At 39.9% G+C, this 14,973-nt stretch overlaps 1 protein-coding gene across 9 annotated transcripts in view; it reads left to right on the top strand.

The window, feature by feature from the left end:
- Positions 1–14,973, top strand: part of EYA1 (EYA transcriptional coactivator and phosphatase 1) — a 145,187-nt gene that overhangs the window by 97,352 nt on the left and 32,862 nt on the right. For all 9 annotated transcript variants that reach the window (XM_039841854.1, XM_039841852.1, XM_039841850.1 and 6 more), the window contains one exon: positions 3,321–3,410. In XM_039841854.1, coding sequence (XP_039697788.1) covers positions 3,321–3,410 — 90 coding nt within the window. The remainder of the gene's footprint in view (positions 1–3,320; positions 3,411–14,973) is intronic.

Raw genomic sequence — 14,973 nt, 5'->3', positions numbered from 1 at the left:
ATATGAGAACTCCAGTTGCTAGAATGTGTAAGCAAATCTGTGGACACGATCATCTATCTGCTGTGCCGCTGGTTTCCTCTTACGTGAAACACAGGGTGACGTGACTTTGCACCCTGCCAGCTTTGTTATCACAAGCAAATCACCACACCACGGACGCTCAGTGTTTCTCTCTCTCAAATCAAAAGTAGATGTCCTCTAGAGCTCTGCTTTTTAAACCGTAGATTGTGACACTTTAGTGGGCTATGAAATGGAAAATATCAGAGTATGCCCCCCATGATAAGAAAACTCTTTTGCCAGAATTACATTATTTTAGCTGTGTGTGTGTGTATGTGTGTATGTATGGGGGGAGTGGGGGCGGGTAGATTGGCAGGTAGGTGTATTACTAGATCATGGTGCACAATGTATTTTTTTTAAGGTTTATTTTTTATTTTTTTTTATGGTGACATTGATTAATGAAATCCAGTAAATTTTAGGTATACGCAAAATGTATTTTTCACTGTGGTTGTGGTTAAGAAAAAGTTTGAGAAACACTGCTTTCTCAACTAGAGCCCCATCATATTCTAAAATTCTCTCATTTCAGTTAACTCTTAGACTGCTCTTTTAGTGTAGTAAATGTTTCATGACAATACTGCAGAGTGGCAGGTATAAAAACTGTTAAGGCATGAAAGCTAATAACAAAAGAGAAGAACATTAAAAGGTAAATAAGGCCAACATCTGTGTTGTATTTGACCGCAAGACTGAACAAGCCTTTAAAATTTATTAGTATTCCGACTAGCAAGCCATTACACTAATTTATGAAGAAAAGTTAAAGTATGCTATATATTAACAAACAATGGAGTAATTCTTTTGATGGTGGCATAAATAAGCAACCATATCAAGGAGAAAGAATACTTTTTCAAAAGTAACAATTCCACGGTACATAAATTCCAGGATTGGCAGTTAAATAAATGCGATGAGTCTCTTCTGCCTTGCCACATGAAAAGATTCATTGACCTGGTTATGAGACAAGTCGGTGTATTTTTATGGGCCTGAACTAGAGGGAGTAAACACCTTAGTCAGGTGTTTTGTCTTAGAAACAGCTGTTTGAACTCACCGCACTGGTTCATTCTGCTCTAGAGTGTATTTGAGCATTTGCTTTTCCCAGCACCCTTGCTGATGTTTAGAATCCAAGTGAGTGAGCAATTTCCTATAAAAACAAGATTCAATGAGTTTTTCTTTACTTATTTGTAAACTGTTTTTAATTCTTCTCACCCTGTGAGGTTCCACAGAGTTTAGATGGCATTGGACAGGGACAGTTTGACAAAGCCAAGGAACATGAATCATCGCGCGCGCAAGTTAAGGGAAGTGTTTTCATCCATCCGTCCCGCGCGGCTCTTGCGCGCTCATTCGCCTCTGCGTCTTTATTTCCTCTCTGCCCTCTTATAAACCTTGGGGTGTTTGCTAAACCTGTTGCCAACCTACCCCTCCCCGCCCCCAACCCCCGACTTTCGGCAATGCCGTGTTCTCTGCCTCCTTTCCACGGTCGGTCCGCTGGCAAAGAAGGTCTAAGCGGGAGAGGACTTAAGACCAGCGATGCCATCCTGCCATGTTTTCCCAAACCCTCTTCTGTGCCTCGTCTGGCATCTTTGAAAGGTAGACCCTGGCTTATGCTGGCAGGGCGTCCGTGGGGTAGCGGTGCGGGTGGGGCTGCTGGGGTTGACGGCACCTCTCTGGCCACAGCTGATTGGCCCGTGGCAGGCACACTGAGTCTCCCTTCCCATCGCTGCATCCCAGGCGCTGTTCCCTGAGGTGTACAAAGACGCGTCCTTGTGCCGAATTAAGGCATAAAAGTACTCCTAAAAGAATTTTAAAATTCCGTTCATTCTATGAAAACAACATGTTTGCCCTCGAGCCATCTGGTTTATTAGATGAGCAGAGCGAGGCTCAGGGAGGGAGGACACCGAAGTGAGAGAGCAAGTGGAGGAACCTGGGCTTCGGCCATGGGCTCGTCTGGCACGACTTCTGAGCCCGTGGAGGTGGCGCTTGAGGTCGATACTAAAGGGCATGATAGACTGTGGATCCATGGAGAGTAGAGAGTAAGACACAGGCAAGTCTTGAGCTTCGGAATGAAAACAATAGAGAGGTTTATGTCAGCCAGTATTTGATAGCAAGAATCGTATTTTCTCTGGGTTTTATGTTCTTGCCTATAAAACTCAAAGCAGGTGATACGCAGAGTACACCCCAGCCAGATGGGGGGGCGGGGGCCTATGTGAAGGCATAATTCCTCTAGTTACTATTTTCCTAATTAAATGATGATACCACTAGATTGTGTACTTCTTCCAGAAGTTTGCTGTGATAATAAAATAGTGTATCAGAAAGTACTGTTCTTGGGGAAATTTTAAATGCCATACCTGTGTAAGTTGGTGGTGTTGCTAGAATGCCAGCAAAACTTTCAAGAACTCGCATTACATCCTGGAATACTTTCTCTACAGAAATGTTTTCCTTCTTCACTAATTATGCAGAATATCCACCACGAATCATGTTGTTTCCTTGGTTTGCTACATTACGAATACAGTAACACCATAAAACCCTGCAAATATATTCATATTCTCCACGTTCATCTCAGTGCCAGTAACTGTCATCAGGATGTGGGTTGTGTGAAGTGTTGAGTAGAAGTCACTGGACACCTCAGAATGCTGGTTCTCCCCCTCTGTGTACAGTACTGGCAGTTCGATGACTGGATAGTGTCACATGAATGTCAAGATCAGCTCCCTGAGCTGGGCATGGTGCCAGGTGGTCAGAATGGCCATCACTTCCTACTTTGAGTATTCTAAAAATTGGCAGGCAGTCTGAATAAATAAAAAATAAGGATAGTTATCATCTGCAATAAAATTAGTACTTACTGCCCTTCTGAAATCAATCCATATGTATCTAGTTTCTGATATTCGCGACGATGGTTTTAGACACTCTTAATGGATTGTGGTATAAAATAAACAATGCTGTCTTGATTCACTAAATTTTTGCTCCTGAAACAGACATGTAAAACTGAATTTCCTCAATTTTACATATCTAAATAACTCTAGATTTTATATTTCTGTAATACTTTAAGAAGCAAGTTACTTCTTATGCAAAGTACCAACAACATTTGGGGCACTTTTTAAATAAAATTAGTCACTGAAGTTTGCTGCAGAATAAATCATGCACACCAAAAGCATCTGGAGCCCAAGCTGCCCAGTGGGTCGCTTTGGGCCTTTCCTGACACGGACTCCCTCTTAATGTGACACTATATTTTATGTAACCCAAGGTATATATGTTCTTGACCTGTAAAATTCTTATTTTAGGATCCACCTACTTCAGTTTCCCTTGGACTGCGCATGGAAGAAATGATTTTCAACTTGGCAGACACACATCTATTTTTCAATGACTTAGAAGTAAGTTCAGTTATTTTATACACACTTCATGTTGCGTGTCTGAGAATAGGTGATTGGTCTCATAATAATGAGATGTTATTTTTAATACGTAATTGGAACAATGAGATAAAGTAATTGTCGATTGTGTGGTGGTGAATTTTGCCTTCATGGTGTTTGCTTTGCTTTACTTGGGCTGTCGTATTTCAAAGTTAGATTCCACGTGATTAAAATTTGATGTCAAGAATCGCAAATATTCAGCTGTGTTGATGAGCAGAAGCTACGGATTTCTCAGATACATAATCACCGTTGAGATAGATTGCCTTTAGAATCCAACAGAATTTGTGAGACTCGCATATGCTGTCCGCGTCAGACTGTCACTGTATTGGGTTGGTTGCTTTCCTTTCCGGCCGGCCCAGTTTTTGGATGACAATTTAGTCAGGCCTCTCCTTGGGTACCAGGATTTCTCATGTCAAACTGCTGATGATTTTATTATAATTTGGGCAAGGTGGGGGAACTTGTGTAAGATGACTAGTTAGATGTGTTATGCAGACATGATCTCGGTGAGCAGAAGTTTAAGAATAAAGAATATTGTTTTTTGTCTCTCCATTCTGAGAAAACACGACTACATTTCGTTCCCTTCTTAATAGAGACAGTTGTTTATTTAAATCCTGCTGTTAAGCAAGGTTGTGGTAGGGCTGCTAACAGGCATTAGTCATCAAGTTGTTGTTTTGCTAGATTTTATAAATGTATGTTATTTCAGACAGGAGAAGAATCTGAAAGATTCAAACAGAACTTTTACTGATCAAAGTTAATTGGCAGCAATTGGCCTTTAAATATTTCCTGATGTTTCCCTTTAAAAATCAAGCAAAATGCACCTTATTTAATAGATGAGCCAAAATCATTTGAAAAATGCCAGTATGTGACAGAACTTAAATGTGGTTTGTTCAACATCTGTCCTGTGTTTTGATTTCTTTTCATCTGCAATGAAACTACTCACAGACGAATTGGCGACTTACAGTGCAATGGAATTATTTAAATGTGCTTTATATATTTTTTTTCCATTCCTTACTGAAATATTTATTTTTACACTTAGGGTAAAATATATATATATATATATTTTTGCATTTAAAGTGTTTGCTTTTCTTAAGGAAATTACATGTAAGGCATTAGTACTTTTTAAGGTAGAAATATTCCGAGTGACAAGTTCAAAATTGCCTTTAGAAAAGCTTAATAATCATACTTATTTTCAAAAGCTGTTTCTGATTTATGGTTGTGACTCACTTTATAAGAGAAAGCACAAAAAAAATTCATATTTTCCTAGTAAGTTCAAATCCCTCCCAACGTTTGCATTTGTTTCTAATGATACAGGCTAGGCTGATATTTTGTCTGGAGTACAACCTTGTTCCTCTTATTGATGTTAATAGGTGTTAATAGCACCCATCAAGAAGAAATTAGCAGTAATTTGCTATTGTTTATAAACTCTGCCTTTTAAAAAATGCCATAGCTTGTCTATAGAGTGCCAAATCTGTGACGAAAAGTGAGAAGTTAGACAAAGTAATATAAGCTGAAAAACTCAGTTTTGATAATACAGCCAGATCTTTATTTGTTTACTGACATTATTCATGCTAAACTGTATCTAGAGAATGTCTAAAATAAAAGTATATATTAAAAGTTCTGGTTTAGGGATGGAGGGGATATTGTTTTTCTCTAAGCCCAAATTAAAAAAAAAAACAAAACAAAACTAGAGGTCGACACAGTTGTTGAAATATCAGATTCTGTTCTTGGCATGCGGACTATTATGAGAAGTAAAGGAAAAAGAATGAAGGTATAATTCAACAAATATAAAAACACATTTAGTGGAAAAATTATTTAAGCTTATAACCTTACAAAAGTTGATTTTTAAGTCATTTTAGTTTAGAATAATATGAAGGTACCAGCAAAAGTATGAAGGAAAGATTCATTTAGCCTCTGTTCTTGGAAATTATTTACTTGCTTGAAATTTGCATATTTTAAAAACGAATTGGTTTTTATACTTATTTTAGTCTTTCATTTTATATTTTTGTAATTCGGCAGACCTGGACTGGTCATCGCAAATATTTGTTTCTTTCAAAATAAAAAGTAAAATTATTTCCTGACAAAAATAAATGTGTTGGCATAATACTCCTAGAAAACCAAAATTATCTCATCAGGCTGAAACGATGTGGTAATGCCTGATTTCACACTCCAGTTAGCAGTGCACTGTGGTAGGGAACACGAATATTTAAATTACATGTTTTCAGCTTTTTAAGACCTCTGGTACAAGTAACTTCAAGGAGATTAACAGCCTATTAGTTAGCTTCAAGTGTGATTTCTGAACTGTTCGTGTTGACATTTGGCCTCATTTTCTTTTAAAATCTTAACTTCTTTGCCAGTTGCCCCTCTGCGTAATTTGGTATTTCACAGCTTCGGCTTATGAGAGATGCTAAACAAAGAAATACACACTATGCGAGGGGCTGCCAGGACCGGTTCTCGTGTTATCAAAGTATGTGCTTGAAACGGTTATCAGGATAATCTTTAGGAAATCGAGGATATGATCTTCATGTTAAAATATCTTAATTAAACTTTAATAAATAAAAAAATAACTTTTTAGTTTTAGAAATCGTGTTTGTCATCTCCCTTAGTGACAACTTTTAATAAAAGCAATCACAATTTAAATTAATTTTGTTAACACTGCAGAAAAAAAAAATAAAAGGGAGAAACTTGGGGTTTTTTGAACCAATAATAATGTTTGACATGCTAAGGAACATGAGTGACAGAGACATAATTTTCAAAGGGAAGAATATTTTATCCCAGTAGAGAGCAAGGCTTGGGCATTAGTTCTCTAGTCTACTTCTGGCTTTTCTCTTTCTGGGCCTAACGCCCTCCCTGTCATGTTCCCGAAAGGTCTCTGTGTGCAACGCGATGATGCTTATGTAGAAATCATTTTTTGTAAATGACGGTATGGAACTGGAGTTTTTTTCAGCTTCTTTAGTAAAGTATGACTCTTTCTGACCGAATGGAGAAAGTTCTTGCTGTTGGATTTTTATTGAAAGGCAGTCTGCAAACAGTGAGGAAAGGCCTTCAGGATACGATAAATGTTTCGATTTAACTTGCCGTTGGCCAGTTCTCCTGCTAGATTTTTCCACAGTTAAAGGAAAATATTTCATCGAGGTGGATATTAAGTCCAAATAAAAATAAACTGTAAACTGATGTTGAATTTTCTCTTTCCGTCTGGTGTTAATGCCATTTTACTGGCGTTGTGATTGCCATCTTTACCAGTTTGATTGACATGGTGGCCCTCGGGAATCTGCTCTCAGGCCACACTCCTTCCTGTAGGGATCAGGGCCGTGAAGGAGCAGGAACACCCCTCTTGTCCTCTGTGAGACGTAGGCACACGAAGGTGCCGTGTGCACCGCATTCACCCAGCCCGCTGTGAAGCTGCGTGGGAACCCTCTCCTTCACTCTCCCAGCGTGTTGTGCCTCGCACGCTGGTTGGTTGGGACAGAGCAGAGGATTCTTTGGCGTCAGGATTTACAGCGTGAGGACTCCGCCCTTTCTTACGTAGACTCCTGTCCCAGGTCTGCTTTTTAAGCACCTGCTCTTACAGCTCCTTGTTTTCATCGTTTCTATTAAGAAAAGGCCTGAGACAGAAGGTACTGGCCTCAGTAGAGCCTGAGTTTGAAAAGTCAAAGGCCAAAGAAAGGAGGACAGTCTCTAAGGCCATAACGTAGAGGAAGTAAGCTGGAATGCTTTTCTTCTAAAGCAAAGACATTCGTTTGCCCCTCGGTTTAATTCAGTCTTTAAACTTGTGATAATATTGTCTTACTCTAAAACTTAGGTTACCATCTGTTCATTATTTCAATATATCTTGTTTATAAATTTATTTTTAGCCAGGAAAAAAAAAAAAATCTCTCTTTAAAATATCAGTCACACCACCGCTAAGTAGCGTCCGTTCCCAGTGACGTGTTCCATGCTGACCTAACGCTGACGCGTTCCAGAGTGTGAACGTTTTAAACTGCTTCAGAAGTTGGTGTTTTTGAGTTGAGAAATGTAATTTGCCTAGAAAATGCTTTAGTCTCTATAAATAAACATGAAAGAACTCTGATGCCCAGGGTCCAGCTGCTGGAAGGGTCTTCTTGAGGAAGGGTCTCGTGGATGCTGGCAGAGAAGACCCTTCAGGAAGAGCTTGTGCTGCTTTCTGCTTTCAGTCCCCGCCATCAGCCAAGACTGGCCACGTGAGGGGGGGAAGCCACATCCATAATGACATTCCAGACATAAATGCACCCATAGATACACACACGTATAAGCCGCTTGTCATTTTCAGCTCTGTCCACAGGCTCTTGTTAACTTATTTTCTCTTGATAAATTTAGCAAATATAAAAGATCACATTTTTTGAAATCCCAGTAGCATCCTCTGTAACACCCAGAGTATTGCCTGACACATGTTGACCATTAAATGAGTATTCGTTAGGTTGAATTTTAATCTGTTCGAATAGCGATTTCTGTTTCCTGTCCCCATGAGGGCAAGAACCGACTTTGTCACCTTATGTTTTAAGGTGGTTTCCGGACCTTGTCCATTTCCTTAGTTAACAAAAATATCAAAACCCTCAGTTTAGGTCACAAAATAAATTTTTCAAGGAACAGATGATGATTAGACATAATAAATGTGTATTGAATTTAAATATATTATAACTCATGGCCAATAAGGATCAATGCTCATATTTTATCCTTTATTATTACTAATAATTTTAAGTGTTCTTATTTCTTCATTTTGTACGATTCTGTTATTTTTATTTTATCTAAAGTAAAATATAGAAATATAAAAATATATTCAAAGACTTCCTTAACTCTCATGTTCATCAGAAAATTGAGTCAGATAGCTGTTTAACATAAAAGGTATTTACCTAGTACAACAGCCACCATTGTTCTTAACAATAAAATAATAGAGGCAAATTGTCACACGAATGGAAACAAAGTAAGAATGCCCTGTGTAGGCACTGTCATTCTAGGAGTATGGGGCGGTATAATAAGTAATCAATTATAATTAATGAAATGAAAGAGATTAAAATTACTGTTCTTTGTAGAAGACTTGACATACATAGAAAACTGAAGAGAATCTCCTGGGATAGTCTTAGAATTTATAATAGGCTTCGGAAAGGTTACAGAATTAAATTAAAAAATTAATAGCCTTCTAATATAGCCATTCATGTAGAAATTTTAATTAAATAATAATTTTAAAATAGCAACTACAAGACAAAAACAAAACGATCAGAAAAGATAAAAGATGACCTATATAAAAAGTAGTTTTAAGAAATCTATGAATAAAACTATGGCATCTTACTGAGAACTATAAAGGAAGGTTTGAATAAGTGAGTTTCTTTTTTGTAATATGAAAAAATTATTCTACAATTCATTTGAAAAGATAAATATGCAAAAATACATAGAAAGTTTTTGACAAAGAGGAGTAATAGTAAACATCCAGCTCAACCAAATATTAAATACTTTATAATTCTACAATATTATGAAGACATTTTGGCCTAACTTTGACATTGGGTTATGTCAGTCCAGAAGAGATAGCTCAGACGCAGACTCAACTTGTAGAAAAATGTCGTATGTGTCAAATGAAACCAAATTAACAGTGAAAGGATGGGTTATTCAATTTATATGCTGAAATAGGTAAGTTAAAGTATGAAAAAGTAAAACTCAATGAGAAAATATAGGTAGACCGAAAGGAGATATTGCGTTGTTACTGAAATTAGTTTTGGGATAGCCATTTGGCAATAAAGATCAGGAGCCTTAAAAAAGGATGATGCCATTTGCACTAATTATAAATCTAGAAATTTATACTAATCAGAGATAAAGTATTTATAATAACAAATATTTCCAAATTATGGAATTCTGATCATTTGTTTTCTTAACTTGGGTGCTGGTTACATGAGTGTGTCCTATTTGTAGAAGTTCATTAAGCTGTAGCATGTACTGTTTTAGTAAAAGTTAATTTTTAAAAAGTAATACTTTGAGGAGTATACACACATAAAGTTTGCTCTCAATTCTGTTAAAAAATAATATATCCTGTATATAATATATTCACTGCTGTTTCTCTGGCACAGTGTCTGGCCCATATAAGGCACCCAGGAAATACATGTAGAATTATAAATAAATGGAAGAACAAAAAATATATGGAAAGATACATTCTAGAATTTTAACATTAATTCTGTCTGGGATTTGAGGTTTTATTATTTTCTTTGTACTTTTCTGCAAGTTCCAAACTATGACATATACTTATTTCCTTTGTAATCATGGAAGAAAACAAATATAATTTTTAAAAGCCATAGATAATATTAAAAAACAAAACGATCTTCACCAATAAAATGAATTGATATTGTTACAGCTCATTAAGGAAAACATGAACTAGCTCAGTAGAAGAAATGAGCAAAGGACATGAACAGACAGTTCACAAGAGAAAAGCATTCAAATTCCCAGGATACATGACAAAATGAAGTGTTGGATTTCATTTCTAATATTCAGAAGTGTCAGAGAGTAAGTATTGAGCTTCTTGCCCATTAAATTGGCAAAGATTTAAAATCATTAATATGGTCTACAGGACAGTAAGATGAACACTTGTATGCACTCCTGACAAGGATAAAATCGAGACAAGTTTTCAGAAAAGCAGTTTGGTAATACGTATTCAGAACCTTATGTCCTGATCCTACTTCTACTTTTAGCTTATATTCTGAGAGAGTCGTAGATAAATAATCGATGCAGTGGTAATAAGCATTCATTGAATACTTGTCCTAATGCTCCATATAACATACATCATTCCACTTAATAACCTGATATTTCTACAATAGAAACACCATTATGATTTCCATTTTATAGAGGAGCCAAATGAAGCTTAGAGCAGTTAAAACAAAATTTGTCTGTCACACATCTACCGACTGACAGATTCTAACTCATGTCCAACACTTTCTGTAAGTCCGCTCAACCCCATGCTATATCTCTAACGTAGAGTTTTTTTTTACCGCTACATTACAGAACTATTTTAAATATCAAAAAGTAAATTAATGAAATAAACCACAGTGCATCCTCATGGAAAAATGTTTTAAGACTTTATTAAACAGAGAGAAAATTTTATGGTCCATTTCAAGTTTAAAAAATAGGCTATCCGATACAGTGTAACTTTAATGTTAAAATTTATGACACGTTGTCTGAAAAGGCTGCATACTGTGTGATGCAAAGTATTTGACATTCTGGAAAAGGTAAAACTGTGGAGACAGTGGTTGCCAGGGGTCGGGAGGAGGGAGGGATGAGTAGGTGGAGCACAGAGGGTTTCTAGGGCAGTGAAGCTACTCTGTAGGGTACAGCATGGTGAATACACGTAATTACACGTTTGTCAAAACCCATAGCATATACAGCACCGAGAGACAGCACTAATGTGAACCGTGGACTTTGGGTGATGGGGACGTGTCAGTCGGGTTCATTGGTTATAACAACAGCGCCCGCTCCGCGTGAGATGGAGTGGAGACCGTGCGTGTGTGCAGGCAGAGCGTGGACACACCTCTGTGCCTTTTGCCCAATTTTGCTATGAACCTAATACTTCTCTAAAAAAAAGTGTATTAATCTTTTTAAAAATTGTGGCACATTAAAAAAACCGGAGGGACATATATTTTTTCAAAGCCACCTTGATATAACTTAAAGTTTAATAATAAGCAATCTACAAAATGAATCATGCAATAGGATCCCGATTTTAGCATGTCACATTAAAAAAATAACTGGAGGTAAATATATTTAAAAGTCGCCCGTCTTGGTGATGAGTCTTGACACGGTCACACGCTGGGGCAGCGAGGCAGAGCCCAGCAACGGCTTTTGCAAGCAAACCGAACGTGGGAGGGAGGTGGGTAAATTAGAGAGGCAGGACCCACGTGCTGTTTTAAATACCTGTTGTAGAACAGACGGAAACATCAGCCTAGCGGCCCCGACGTCACAGAGAAAAAGCGACCGTGCTGTACCGTCTCCTCATGCTCGCTCCGCTCTGGACACTGGCAGGCGTCGGGGAGGAGAGATGAAAGGCGTTTCCCACCCCGCAGGAGCCAGAGCACTTGCAGCCAGGATGGTCGCCGCGGCGATGGAGATCCCGAGGCCTGTGCTGCAAAGGCGGGGTGGCCGCCCCAGAGCGGGGAGACGTGGCAGAGCCGTGAGTTTCCACGGAAGGGAACTTCGGTGTGAGAGAGCGTGACACTCGGGAATGGGGCTGAGCAGCTGTGACGCGCAGAGCACACCGAGCAGCTCGGGACTACACCCGAGACTGGAGCCGGGTCGTGAAAGGCTTTGCAACGTGTAACCCACCAGGCGCCATGCCCGACACATAGTCGGCCCTCAGTAATTGTCGCCACTATTATCAGACGGCGGTTTACAGAACGTACCTCTGGGGTTGAAAAAGAAGAACCCAGTTACAGTGTAGCAGAGGACATCGCTTTGACAGGAGACAGAGGAAGTCGACGTTCATGCGGAAGGTCAAGGGCGGTCCTTAAAGAATGGTTGGCACGATCGCAGAGACGAACCGTCTCGCGAAGTCAGAGATGCCGGTGATCTGGGTGAGCAGGGCTTGCTTGTGGGGACAGGGTGCGGGGCCAGATGGGAAAGCCATTAAGAAAGGGTGGGGAATGCATTCAACGTAGGAGTAGCGAAGCAAGAGGCAGAGTTTCTGGCTCGAGCAGTAAGGTAAGGGGGGTAAACAGCAGTGGGGGTGGGGGAATTAGCTGGCTTTTGAAGAAAGATGTTGAGTGTCTGCTGGATACACAGGTGGGCTCCAGCGGGCAGTTGTGAGTGTAAGTCTGGAGCTCAGAAAAGAGAAGTGAGCTCGAAAGAAGTGAGCTCGAAGTCATCGCCCGTGAAATTGGTTGCGATTCCCAGGAAGAATGTATTGCATGAAAAAGAAAAGTGATCTCAGAGCACGGGTCTCTCTGAAATTTTCGTTTGGAAACACAGAATCTAAGAATACATAGAAGATTCCTGATTCAAAAAATTGAACGACTCACGCAAAGCCGACACGGTCACCCGGACAAATGGCCGACTGCCTGCCCTTTGGCCCGTGTCCTGGTTTTGCGTAGTCTCTCCCTTCTGTGGGTGAAGCTGCTGGGGGGCGGTGTGCTCTGAGGACGGACTGGACACTTCAGAGCTGGAGCAGGCCGAGTCCAGTCCTCACTCTGACCAGCATGTGACCTTCACACAGCCTACCCTCACCAGCTTCAGAGGCGGCACAAGGCCCTGAGCAACTTGGGGACAGCGAGCCTGGAGACCCCGCCCTGTGTCTGCCACATGGCGGGCCTCACGAAACAGACTGAAAATGCCACTTCACCTTTCACGTCCTTGGCTGATGGCCGTTCGTTTATTTAAAATGCCGTGAAATTGACCTGTTGGTGTTACATATGACAAACCTTTCATTTAGATTCTTGATTTTGACAGGTGCTCACTAATCTTCAGTCTGGGAGAGAGTCACTACTTTGCAAAGCCAGATTTTACTCAGTTACCTTCGTAGGAAGTTTGCTTAGTAGAGAAAGGAATTTCTTTTTAATTGACTAGTGCAAGATAAAGCCGGTAACTTCGACTTCCCCAAAATGTGTTTGAGTCGCCGTCCCTGGAGACTTCTCCCGTTTCCGTGCAGCTACAATAGGGCCTCTGTCTGGCTCAGTGCAGTCCCGTGTGCTAGCTGCATTTCTGAGGAAGTGCTTTCTGAACCCTGCCGATTCGTGCTGCTAATTGTGTGGTGCTCCTTTGTGAGGCAGGTGGAGGGCCGGGCCGGGCCGGGCCGGGGAGGGGGAAGATGCTGTTTCGATCAACGTTATTTTGTAAGTTTGTTTGCCTCTCTGAAAATAATCGACTGGGATTATCTTCCGGTGTTGGCCTCTTGTCAGAAAGTCAAAGGGAGCTCTCACGTCTGAGATGTCATCCTTTGCAGTTGGTGGGAATTCTTCGTTTTAAACACATATTCATGCAATCCCACTGGACTCGTAGCTAAGATGTTTCTACTAAGCAAAAAATAAGTAGCTTGAAAAGTTAAAAGTTAGCATGTATGTGATAAGATCATTTAGAGCTATAGTGAAATAAGAACATTTTCTCTTTTTAAAGTAGTAGTATTTACTTTTTTAAAATATAAGAATTATATAAATTCTAAATGACGGAAGCGAACAATTCATTCTACTGATAATCACATACCTATTCAAATGAGCGCAAGCAGAAGCCATTCCTCACGTGGCCAAGGCCTTGTGGGAACTGGCACGGGCTTTCTCAGGATCCTGGAGAAAATTTAACTCTTTGTGTTTAAGTTGAGGTAAGAATCAAATGAATGTTGTAAAACCGTTGTCAGGGACGATGGCAAACAAGGTGACGATCCTGTCCTCGAGGAACTTAGAATCACGTGAGCTCAGCGTCAGTCAGGGCCCTCAGAAGAATGCGAGGGACACAGAGACGGCCATCGAAGGGTCAGCAGGAATCAGCAGAGCTGTGTGGGGCGGGCTTTAGGGAAGAAGGTTCCGAGCAGAAGGTGTGTGATGGTCTGAGGGATGAAAAGTATCAGTGAGGGGAGTCTGATACAGCCTCAGGGGATCAGTGCGCTTCAGGGACGTGTCCAGGCAGGTTCAGGACAAGGATCATTCACTTCAGTATTTGTTGAACAATGCCTGTGCCGTGTGCTCCAAGCATTATTTTAGATGCTCAGAGTAAAATCCTAGAGAAGATTGACAGCTGTCGCTCCACTAAAGTTAACAGTCCAAGAAAATACCGGGAACCATCAGCCACTGCTTGGTTGAATGAACTCTGAAACGTGCATAAAACAGAATCGTATACAGCAACGTAACAGGTAGTGTGGGTGATTCATTGATATAAAAAGATCTTTATTACATCATAATGAGCGGAGGGGAAAGTAGCTATAAATCTACTGTGTCTGGTGCACCCACTTCTGTGGTGTGTGTCCCCTGCTAACGCATGGGCTCCGTGCGGGCATGAGAAACTGGATAATTCAGTCGCTCAGTCCCAGGACAGGGAGGATGACGAAGGACGTTAAGCGTGATTACTTCCGAGGGAGGGAATAGAAGTTTCTTTTATGTACTTTTCTATTCTGCATGAATTTTCTTCATTAGTATGTATCATTTTACAATCAGACAAAATAAATTTGTTTTCACAAAACTGCTGTTTCACACTTCAGTGACATAATGTAGCAACATTATCAATTAACTTCGGATTGAGTCACCAATTCTTTCATAATTCTGTCCATCAGATAATCTGGAAGATTTCATTCAGTATCATCTACATACTTGGTCCACATAGAAAATAGACAGAAATAGAATTCTATTTAGAAAATTAAAAGGGAGAAAAAGATACATACAAAGAATTCATTATCTGGCGAAATATACAGCAGTCATGATATGTCTTCATTTTCTTCAGCCATCAAATGTAGAGTTTTAGGGAGGATCGGAAATAACATGTAATACACGGGGCACCGTGCCTGACACATAGTAGGCTCTCAATGATTGTCGCCCCTGTTATCAGACAGTGGTTTACAGAACAT

Source organism: Pteropus medius, unplaced genomic scaffold (assembly GCF_902729225.1).
Source record: "Pteropus medius unplaced genomic scaffold, Ma_sr-lr_union100, whole genome shotgun sequence".
Classification (NCBI taxonomy): domain Eukaryota; kingdom Metazoa; phylum Chordata; class Mammalia; order Chiroptera; family Pteropodidae; genus Pteropus; species Pteropus medius.
This window is presented reverse-complemented; position numbering and strand designations above follow the sequence as displayed.